The 11,454-nt window shown below is 40.3% G+C and overlaps 2 protein-coding genes across 2 annotated transcripts; one reads left to right on the forward strand and one right to left on the reverse strand.

Moving 5' to 3' along the window:
* Positions 1–9: 9 nt before the first annotated feature.
* On the forward strand, positions 10–3,888 carry LOC105438643 (allatostatin-A receptor-like). Its single transcript, XM_011666692.2, has 3 exons — positions 10–744; positions 1,316–1,451; positions 2,342–3,888. The coding sequence occupies exons 1-3, from the start codon at positions 352–354 to the stop codon at positions 2,950–2,952; spliced, it is 1,140 nt and encodes a 379-aa protein (XP_011664994.2). The 5' UTR covers positions 10–351; the 3' UTR covers positions 2,953–3,888.
* An 830-nt stretch (positions 3,889–4,718) lies between these two features.
* LOC589074 (neutral cholesterol ester hydrolase 1) lies at positions 4,719–10,883 on the reverse strand. Its single transcript, XM_011666693.2, has 4 exons — positions 9,873–10,883; positions 6,897–7,149; positions 6,455–6,518; positions 4,719–5,959 (listed from the first exon to the last, which is right to left on the reverse strand). Exons 1-4 carry the CDS (start codon positions 10,017–10,019, stop codon positions 5,164–5,166), a joined length of 1,260 nt encoding a protein of 419 aa, XP_011664995.2. The 5' UTR covers positions 10,020–10,883; the 3' UTR covers positions 4,719–5,163.
* Positions 10,884–11,454: the final 571 nt, after the last annotated feature.

Raw genomic sequence — 11,454 nt, forward strand, 5'->3', positions numbered from 1 at the left:
TGAAAAGGTAAATACCAACTTGAACTAAGCAGTATAGCAATAAGTCGTAATTGCATCGTTATTGACTGAAACTAACAGTTTTACCGATCGACGTTGCGAGACAAAATCGCTTTGATTTTTGTTCCAGCCAGGCAAAATGAAACACTGAATAAATCATGATACGAGGGCATGTTACACCTTGCAGTTCTGTACGACACTCATGATTAAGCTACTAAGTTAAGGTAGACTTTTCTATCTTTGTAAAACATTACTTGAAAATAACTGTCGCAATCGCTCTATTTTGATGGGGTTGTATTGCCCTTAATCAATACAATGTCGACTTATCCTTAAAGACCATCAACGCAGGTAATAATGTCTTCCAGATCATCATCGTCGTCATCGTCCCCCTTTATTTCATCTACGGTTTCGACATCCAACTTGACATGCGTCAATACGATAGACACCGTTATCCCTGACGAGGATTGTGAATTCTTGACCACAGCTGCCTTAGTCTTCGTCATTGTCAGCATAGTCGTCATCATCTTCGGAATCGTCATCAACAGTTGGCTTCTCTTCATCCTCCTCTCCAAACATCGCAAGAACAGGACGGTGCCCGACATCCTTATCGTAAACATGTCCGTCCTGGCCGTACTCATGTTCGTCGTTGTCGCGGGAAGTAACGCCATTCTTTTTTCCCAAGTGGCTTTTCAAGTCAAGTTTACTAGCAACGTGAAGCTAGACAAAGCTATTTTGTATTTCCAAGTGGTAAGTTTGTTTTATACCATTGTAAACTTTCATGATATTCTTGATTGCAAGTGTTGACTTGTTATCAAAATGGATATTTAACAGTTTGAGCACTGCTGTTATAGTATAGGTTTAAACTTTCAACTTTTAAACTATTTCCCCTTCTTTATTTTTCCTTGTAACGTTTTATCCCCCTCTCCCTATCACAGTTTAAATGTAATTGCAAAGGAATTTCATACTATAGTCAATTTTCAGGTTTATCTTGATTGTCAGTTTCGAAAAGTAATCAACATGGATGTTGGAAACTATTAAACTTTTATTTCTTTTCAATTTTCCTTTTAGTACTCCTTCAATTTTGTCTTCTCGCTCTCTCTCTCTCTCTCTCTCTCTCTATTTCTGTATGTGCGTCTCTGTTTCTATTTCTCCCCCCCCCCCCTCTCTCTCTCTCTCTCTATTTCTGTCTGTCTCGGTTTCTCCCTCCCCCTTTCTCGATATATATATATATATATATATATATATATATATATATATATATATATATATATATATATATATATATCATCTCTCTCCCTCGTTCTTCTTTCTATCACAGTTTATTTCCATCGCTTCATTTGCTACTCTGGTTGTCCTCGCTTTGGATCGCTTCTTCGCGATTGTTTACCCTTTATTATCGCGACCTTACCGGACCAAGAGAAACGCGTTGATATTGTGTGGCTGTGTATGGATAGGTAAGACAGGAATGTTATTAATAACATTATTAGTAAAAAAAAAATGTAATGGAGATTTCCTATACAAATTAATGTCAGTCACGTCGTGACGCTCCTAGCGCTATGCCATATCAAGTACCCTAATATACTTGGGTGGAGAGGAGCAAACGTGGATTAATGTTTTGCCAAACTCTCTCTCTCTCTCTCCCTCTCTCTCTCAAACAAACAAACAAAATAAACCCCGATGCTGATTCGATCACATACACACATTTCTGTAAATAATCACATTGGCTTTTATATTACTTTCATAGTACAGATATATCGACTGCTATGAGAGGCTTGGCTGTTATATGGCTCAAGCCAACCCAGGCGCGCCTCGGGGTCATGGCAGGATGTGCACGTCCCCGAGAGCCAACAGCCAGACCTCGAATACGTCTTTTATATACCGAAAAAAATCTACTAAGAATTCTTACCTTATCCTTTTCTTGAGTAAAGATTGCTTAAAATATCACGGAAAATCTGAAACACTGTCTGTTAATCTTCGATGGAAACGGATGACTGTATGTTACAATCAATTGGGAATCGCAGACAAAAAACACTACATGGTTGGTGTCCGCGCTCGCACAAAGAATACTTTAACACGTAAATCAATGGGGATCTCATCAACATTTTACTATTTTCCCGGTACCCGGAATCTTTCGGGAATCTCACTCGCGAATCATTAACCGTTACTGGCATTGTTTGTTTCTTTAACGGGAATGGCTAAAATCACGTCTCCAATTTCGTATTAATCAGATGGCTAGATTTGTAAGAGAGGTATATAAATTGATTTATTTGATATACATGATCTTATACAAATAGACGTATACAGATACTGTTAACGCCGTGTATACATTCTTTTGTATTTGTAGTGTCTGGTTTGTCCGTACTACCAATCGTGATCAATGGTGGATCAAGGAATTTCTTTGAGAACTATTCCAACCCGTCCTTCAAACCAACTGTCATCGTTTCCACCGTCTTTATATACGGGTTATCTATTACCATCTTCATCGCCTGCTACTCCGCTATCTTGAAAGTCATTTGGCGCAACCCCATCCATCGACAGACCTCCGCCCGAGACCAAAGCACAACCAGCCGCATACGGAAGCAGCGAATTAAAATCCTCAAGACCGTGTGCATCATCATCACCAGCAATGTCGTCATCTATGGCTATTTCTTCGGCGTTATTTTGTGGATCGCGTGTGGCGGGCATACACGCGTCAGTGCGCGGTTCAGCAATGCGTTGCTGTACTCCTCAATATTGGTGGCTTATCTGAACCCTTGTATCAACCCGTGCGTGTATGCCTTCCACCAGATAAAGATTAGACGTTATCTATCTCGAAGAAAGCTGCGATATGAGCAAGCATCATGGAACGGTCGTCCATTACCAAGCACAAGATCGGAGATCAGAGCTCGGGAGGAAAGGTATGATAGTTTGATCGAACGTCCGTTGCACACGAGACGTCGTACGTCATTGTGCTGACGTAGGACCGCGTTAGCAAATCCCGAGGCAGTCTTTGACGCACCAAGTACGTGTGGAATTGATCAAATAAGAAAGCAAAATAGATATCGCATTAAATGGCAGGGTACATAATTTATGCTCGATGATGGTAGGATTGCCGGTATAATTCTATTCAGCCAATCTGGGATCGATATCCATGCAGGCGCACATCATTGTACGATTCCATGCAAGCGCAGCTAGCGCCACTTATTGACATAGGAGAAGCCATGCAATGTTTCAGATAATAATTGACGCAACATGCCATTGTACTCAATCTGACCAACATGCGAAGTAGTGCCTGTCAAACAAAAGGCTTTATCTGTACGGTTCGCACGTGTCATAGTTGCATGAACTCTCTTCAATTTATGGTACATGTATTGTAGGAGAAGTGGTTTGACGCCTTTTTTGCAACCAGCATTGTGTCTCACGATGCGGCGCTTCACTGCGTGAATCAAGGGCATTCACTTATCACCCATGCAGGCATATATAGACGCAAGTCATTTCTCCTTGACGCATGGGGTGCCAAAATCAAGGCCTAAATGGCGGGAGGTTTCGGATTTGAGTTCATTGTTCACATGGTTGACGGAACACGTTTCAACAAAATGTGAAGTTCGTGTCAATAACATTGCCCTATTGTTCAGCTCATTCATTTCGATATAAACTATTTAAAAAGAAACCAATTATTATCGCAGTTGAGCTACACCTCTTTTTCAGTCGGTATTACGAGCCACAAAGACATTTCTGTGGAATATGTTGAAAACTTTGATGATGGCAATGAAACAACTTTTATTATGAGATACGAAAATTCGACGAGAAGTCAATAAAAACAAAACATAGATTTTGTTTAAAGTAACCGACATTAACTAGATTAATAATAGATTTGACTTGAATAAGACATCTCATATCTCTCTGTGTGTCTCTTGCTCCTTTACCCCCCCCCCCCCCCTCTCTCTCTCTCTCTCTATCTATCACACACCCACGCACCCACACATTTATCTCTCCATCCTCTCTCCTCCATTGATTCATTAAACTACTATTCCATTTCATGCTTTTGCAATCGTAATTAAAATAAAATACCAATAATATTTTGTTTTATTGTATAACATTTTGATGACTACATAGTAAAAACTTACCTCTTAAAATTAAGGTAAAGTATTTAAAGCTACGAAACATATTCATGATTTAAAAAGTGTTAATTAAAATATTTTCAACATTGCCACATTTGTATATACATGTACTTGTTATTTATTTTCATTGCATTGTATTAAGACACATGTACATGTTTGTAATTATTAGATGGGGTTCCGTCGGTAAATATAAGTTAGTCAATTATTGTAGCACATGTACCGGGGATGTTCTAGAAATTATGGACACAAAATCAAATTATGTTTTGCTCAAGCGTTGGGAAATACCTTTTTTTGTGTGAAAACGATGATGATGAGAATGATGATGATGATGATGATGACGATGGTGGTGATGGTGGTGGCGGTGGCTTATATACATTATGTCGCTTCTGCTGACCGGGCGAGCATGGCCCTTGTTTCAAAATATCTCACGGAATTTTCAAGTAGTCAGACTACAGCTAGTGTGTGTTTCGAAAGCTTAATTCCATCGTTCTGCCATTGGTCGTATATCAGGGCCCCGTCTTACAAAGACTTGCGATTGATCCAAATCAATCGTAAGTCCTCCAATCAATCGCAAGTTTGCAGTCTCCTATCTCTAATGTACATAGTTGCGATTGATATCAATCGCAAATAAGTTGCTATTGATATCAACTCTTTGTAAGACGGGGCCCAGGTTGTAATAATGATTAAGTGGTTCAACAAACAAAAAATATTCATGAAGATTTGTTAACCATTCTTTAGATAAATGTGTGACGCAATACACACTGTTGACCATAAAGTTAGCATAACATTTTCATATCTTATTTCATGAAAATGATTGTGACAATATGGTTAATCTTGATCAAGTTTATATTTACTCAGAAATCTTTTATTCAACATCTATGATTATTTATATTGATCATACAGTTCTGAGAAGATATAAACTTTATCTATCAAGAATAGACCATACTGTCACGATTATTTTATAAGAAGTGGGAAGAAAAAATATTGACAATTTAGGGAATATACATACATTGAGAAAATAATTCTCACGATCAACATGATTAGAGATTGAATATCTACTCTTTTATCAAAGATGCTCTTTTGTATATTCGATAAAATCGTCGGCCATCTGTCGCCCAATTTCATATGAATTATCTCCAAACCACGCAATGCCATGAAAACCGTCTTCATAATTCACCCACTTCACTGGCACGCCCGCATATTCCAGCCTCTTTGCATAGAATATCCCGTCATCGCGTAAACAGTCGTATCCGAACGTCGCGACGAACGAGCGGGGCAATTTGGAAAAATCTTCGCGGTAGAGAGGCGAATACTTCGTCGAGGTCAAAGCGTCCTTCATGTTCTCCCATAGCTCGTCATCACCGAAGTCTGATGTCGGAGGGACATAGCAATCCGGCTTCATATCAGCTGGGATGAGATCATGGCTGAGATGCTTCTGATAGAATTCCGATTGTTTGAAGGCAGCCGATGTGTGGTTGTTCGCATAGATCTGCTGTCCGAGGTGCTCGTCCACACTGCCAAAGGTGTATGCAGTGACGAAGTATGGCATAATACCAATCATGTCTACAGTTTGTCCGAAACCACCGTGCTGGCATCGCCCCTTCTGCATGGATGGGGTGTTGTGGTCGAAGCTCTGAAGCCATGGGTATATGAGTACCTGGAGTTTGATGTCGGGCAAGGAAGGCTCGTCCGAGATCGCCCCAGACACAAGGGCGGCGAGGAGACCACCGGCACTATCCCCTATCAGGGCTACTCTCGTTGGATCAACGCCCAACTCGTCAGCGTGGCTCAGGAACCACTTCGTGGCTGCAAAAGCGTCGTCGAATGCAGCTGGGAACACGTGTTTAGGTGCTAGTCGGTATCTAAACAAGCAGGAAATAAGTCAAATTGATAACTCAATCACAAAGCTAAACTGTCTCCAAGACAACGTCAAACTGGCCAATGGAAGTAATGTAATTTCTTGTTTGGTCTGTTGTCGGTCTGGTGTCGGCATCGTTGGTGTGGCTGTGGCATATGAACTTGGTTGGACACATAGTTTTATATTATAAAAATGCAATCTTCATAAGATAATTCGATGATTTGAATTATCAACTCAGCTTCTTACTTAGTTTCTCGGACGACTGTTTCACAGAGTGTTACTGGAATATTTTGAATGGGTTGGTGGCCGTTGGGTTGATTTTGCTAACAGAATAACCATGTTTGAAGGTTCTCATATTTCCCAATTGATGACAACAAAGGAAATTGTATATATCTTGAGCGTAAGGACCTACTTTGAATCTATAAAAATTGTCTCTTCCTCCTTATAATAATGTCCTAAATACCACGAAATTGGTTTAAAATAATGATGAATAACTTACGTGACGGCAATCCCAACAGCGTGTACTCTTTCGGAAATCATGCGGACAGCGGGATCGTAAAAAGCTAGAACGAGTTCAAGATAATTCGAATTTTAAAAAAATGAGGAGAAGAATTGATACAATATGAAAGAAACTTAAACAAAACCTTTAATGATCATTAAGTATTTTGAAACGGTTTGGTGTTAGGCGTAAGACACATACTGTTCATTGGTTGATTTGATATCGTTTCCAAGTTCACCGGGCTGATTTGGTGACGATCATCTACTATTTCGGCAGCACGGTCAACAGCGCTGATTTTCGGCGGGCACATTTTTCTTATCTATTTTTAAATTTGTTGTTTTGGTTTTTATTACTTATTTATGTAAATTACAGTTTGCTTGATTTTAATAATCCTGACAAAATATTTGGTTAACGTACTGGAAGAGTTAACATGCATTCTTACCGATGTTGCCAACCGCCAGACCTCCACCGTGAAAGTACAAGAATGCAGGGAGATCCCCTTCGCCGTCCTTCTTGTTTGGCTCGTACACTCTCACCCTGATACCATCGAATGACGTCACTCGTGACCTGATGTTTGACCCAGGTACCTCTTCCGGTGGATCCCCAACAAAGGTTCCAAATATGCTAAATGCCTCCACAAGCTCCTCGAAGATGTTTGGGCAACGACGGTCCCGCACACACATCCTTACGTAATTCTGTTGTACAAAATAAGTATGTGTCAGATCAATGGCGAAGCTAAGGTGGGGGGGGGGGCATGCCGAAAGGCCCACAAATAAGGAAAGAAAAAGAGGGAAAGAAAAGAAACAGAGAGTGAAAGATCAAAGAAAGACATGGTAAAGACAAAATGAAGACAAGCTGTACGACTCTCTCTCTCTCTCTCTCTCTCCGGCACCCTCACTTTAAGGCTTTGATATTTCGCATTTACTGATTTAACTGGTAAAACAGACTGGTGCCCCGATGACTCCAGAGCCCACCCCCCCCCCCCCCCAAATAGTACGATCCACGCTTCGCCAATGTTGCAGATGACAATAATGTTTTCTTTCTTTTTTAACTCTTATGATTCAATGACAATTTGATTACTGAGGGACGATACAGCTAAGGATCAGGCCTTAGAAATGATTGTGTTAAAGCAGTGAATTAGTTACTTCATCATTATAAGTGTGTACAGCAGAAATAGTTCTTTAGACTCTTAGAATCTTGTTCCTCTTTCGTTTTCCCAATTATCTCTCACAGATCGCTAGCCTGCTTGTTATATTTTTACCACATCAGGACTTATTCATTCAATGTTGTTTTCCTTTGCTTGCAATGCAACTAGCCCGGATATTTGGGTACCGTTTTGCTATATAAGAGACAATGTGACACCCGCTTCGTGAACATAATACATTTATTAACTTCTTGTTTTCTAGATATTATGATTGGAGCACTGGAGTCATGAGGACACCAGCCTATGATATCCGTTGTATAAAATGCAATATATCAAGGGCCTTAAAGTGAGGGGTGAGAGGGAGTCGTATCAACTTGTTTCATGTTGTTTTTACCCTTGGTCTGTGTACGATGTCTGATCTGTTTCTTTTTCTTTTCTAAAGCTTGTCATTTTAGTGTGGAAATGAAATCTTAATTGTCATCAAAATTGATACAATAGTCCCATTAGAAATAGTTTATATTTACGGTTCGTAAACAAATGGCTAGAAATGCCATCTGAACTATCACACATAGCAGCCTTGGTCTAGATATTCCACAAATATCTCAGATCTATTCAGAATTTCACTACCTATGCTCAGCCCATGGTCTCACGAGAGCGCACAGATGACAAAAGTAGAAAAAATATGAAATGAAAAATCGAATCCGTCGTAAAAGAGGACAAAAAAAAGTATGGGAACAAAAGATACAACTTTTGGTATTGCAGGGTCAGTTCCTAGCGTTGTTGTTAGAAAATAAGTCGTAGATCCATGAAATACTGACTGGGCACTGGGAACGACAAAGCAACTGAGACACGAATGCCAAGCACTGAGCAGATTGGCCTTCACCTCATTCTACACTGTTGGTCATAATGGTGGAATATTTATTTTTACCCCAGTTTAGGGAAGGATTTTTAAAAATTATTTATTTCTAATAGATCTAAATAATGGCATACATTCTCAGATTTTATTGAATATTAAATTGCGAGTGTTTGTTTTGCGTGACTGCTATATCATATGTGTGCTACTATGCTAATCAGCTAGGGAACCTACGTCCTTAAATCATAATTGACAGTAATGAGGATTAATGCCTCACAAAAGGGCACTAATATAGCTGATCAGCACGATTTTTATCCTGGGGCCTCACAGTAACGAGGCTATTGCTTAGCCCCTGAATCATGACTGTACGCAGTGTTTGCTAGGGTACGCGGCCCCTTCCACAAATCCCCCAAAACGAAGAAAATGCAATAAATTGTCAAAAATTCATTGCATTTTCCCCCGGCCCCCTACAGGAGGAAAAATTCCTCTGTGTGGCCATGCCTTGAACCATAATGCATGGCCCTACAGAGGAATTTTTCCTGTAGGGGACCGGGGGAAAATGCAATGAATTTTTGACAATTTATTGCATTTTCTTCGTTTTGGGGGATTTGTGGAAGGGGCCGCGTACCCTAGCAAACACTGCGTACAGTCATGATTCAGGGGCTAAGCAGTGGTCTCGTTACTGTGAGGCCCCAGGATAAAAATCGTATCGATCAGCTATATATTAGTGCCCTTTTGTGAGGCATTAATCCTCATTACTGTCAATTATGACTTAAGGACGTAGGTCCCTTAGCTGATTAGCATAGTAGCACACATATGATTAAGCAGTCACGCAAAACAAACACTCGCAAATTAATATTCAATAAAATCTGAGAATGTATGCCATTATTTAGATCTATTAGAAATAAATAATTTTTAAAAATCCTTCCCTAAACTGGGGTAAAAATAAATATTCCACCATTATGACCAACAGTGTATATGTGATTTTCAATCTAAGAAACGAGCCCTATATACTAATATGAAAACAAAGTATATGACTGAATAAAGATGATCGATATATATTATTGGCCCAGTCATTGCGATCAATAACTATTTCATACTATAGAGCCCAGGCCCCCATCACCTCACAGCCTGCATAGGCTACACAACATTGGTAACAGCATAGTGTCCTTGGAAACAGACCTAATATGTGTCCATTTTCAGACGGCGCCAAGAGGTTCATACAAAAAATAAAGACCCTTGGACAAGTTGGAGTTGGACCTAGGCCCTGTTTCATAAAACTTGTTATCAATAACAAGTAACAATAACTCTGATATGCTACTAAAATTGTGGCATTTGGTTGACTGAGAGCAAATTTGTCATACAATGTAGCATTTGTTATTGATAACAAGTTTGATGAAACAGACCCCTGGAATACTCACGAGGCCCTGAATGGCTTGGGAGATGGTAGCCGATGTACGGTACTGCCATGGTTCTGCAAAACCATCGGGAACAGGTTTATAGAAGGCATAGCTAACAAGGATTCCCATTCCCGCAAGGAATGTGAGTAGTTTTGTCCTGGTCCTCATGATGATCGTTCATAAAGTTATATACTTAACTTATAAAGTATACCGTTTACAGGTAGGCTACAAAGCCTTGCAATAGATGTCATCACATGCATGCATATACCCTTAGAGCTCAGCCGGGTGTGTCAATATTTGGGGCCTTTGTACTTTGACCGTTGTTCTTTGTACCGTACATCGCAAGTTCGTTTAACTTTGTACCGTACAATGCAAGTCATGTATCTCAGTCAGTAAGCGGCGAATGCTTACGAACGTTGCGAACTTTGGACCCGCCAACTTTTCTGACGAATGTTGGCGAAAATCAGTGTTCGCCTCTGCGACATTTAGCGACTTTTAGCGATGTTTAGCGACAATTAGCAACATTTGTTTTGAGCGAATGTTTGCGAAAGCGTTTGCAAAGGGCAGTGAGCGACTATTTACGACTGTAAGCGAATGTAAGCGATTTTTTCGCGAAGATTAGCAACTATTTGCCAATCCTTTGCCACTATTACTTTTGTGAATGTTTGGGACCTTTTATGTTGGCCATACGGTCACGTGGTCGCTAGCATTGAAAAAATATGATTAGTCCTGATCCTAAAAATTCAAGTTTGAAGTGAGTAAACATAATTTCATTTTGGACCCATTTGTGGACACATTTGGTATAAGTTAAAAAAACAGTGCCGTATACAGATACTTTTAACGCCGTGTATACATTCTTTTGTATTCGTAGTGTCTGGTTTGTCCGTACTACCAATCGTGATCAATGGTGGATCAAGGAATTTCTTTGAGAACTATTCCAACCCGTCCTTCAAACCAACTGTCATCGTTTCCACCTTCTTTATCTACGGGTTATCTATTACCATCTTCATCGCCTGCTACTCCGCCATCTTGAAAGTCATTTGGCGCAACCCCATCCATCGAAAGACCTCCGCCCGAGACCAAAGCACAACCAGCCGCATACGGAAGCAGCGAATTAAAATCCTCAATACCGTGTGCATCATCATCACCAGCAATGTCGTCATCTATGGCTATTTCTTCGGCGTTATTTTGTGGATCACGTGTGGCGGGCATACACGCGTCAGTGCGCGGTTCAGCAATGCGTTGCTGTACTCCTCAATATTGGTGGCTTATCTGAACCCTTGTATCAACCCGTGCGTGTATGCCTTCCACCAGATAAAGATTAGACGTTATCTATCTCGAAGAAAGCTGCGATATGAGCAAGCATCATGGAACGGTCGTCCATTACCAAGCACAAGATCGGAGATCAGAGCTCGGGAGGAAAGGTATGATAGTTTGATTGAACGTCCGTCATACACGAGACGTCGTCATTGTGCTGACGTAGGACCGCGTTAGCAATTCCTGAGGCAGTCTTTGACGCACCAAGTATGTGTGGAATTGATCAAAGAAGAAAGCAAAATAGACAGTGAATACATCGCATTAAATGGCAGGGTACATAATTTAT

This window comes from Strongylocentrotus purpuratus, unplaced genomic scaffold (genome assembly GCF_000002235.5).
Source record: "Strongylocentrotus purpuratus isolate Spur 01 unplaced genomic scaffold, Spur_5.0 spur5_scaffold_12, whole genome shotgun sequence".
Taxonomy (NCBI): domain Eukaryota; kingdom Metazoa; phylum Echinodermata; class Echinoidea; order Camarodonta; family Strongylocentrotidae; genus Strongylocentrotus; species Strongylocentrotus purpuratus.

Excerpts from the sequence above, each read along its gene's own strand:
- LOC105438643 (XM_011666692.2), top strand. The coding sequence starts at position 352 with ATGTCTTCCAGATCATCATCGTCGTCATCGTCCCCCTTTATTTCATCT. Across the intron at positions 745-1,315 it reads CTATTTTGTATTTCCAAGTG|TTTATTTCCATCGCTTCATT; the intron begins GTAAGTTTGTTT and ends TTTCTATCACAG. Across the intron at positions 1,452-2,341 it reads GTGTGGCTGTGTATGGATAG|TGTCTGGTTTGTCCGTACTA; the intron begins GTAAGACAGGAA and ends TTGTATTTGTAG.
- LOC589074 (XM_011666693.2), bottom strand. The coding sequence starts at position 10,019 with ATGAGGACCAGGACAAAACTACTCACATTCCTTGCGGGAATGGGAATC. Across the intron at positions 7,150-9,872 it reads CCCAAGCCATTCAGGGCCTC|AATTACGTAAGGATGTGTGT; the intron begins GTGAGTATTCCA and ends TTTGTACAACAG. Across the intron at positions 6,519-6,896 it reads TCTGGCGGTTGGCAACATCG|CTTTTTACGATCCCGCTGTC; the intron begins GTAAGAATGCAT and ends AACTCGTTCTAG.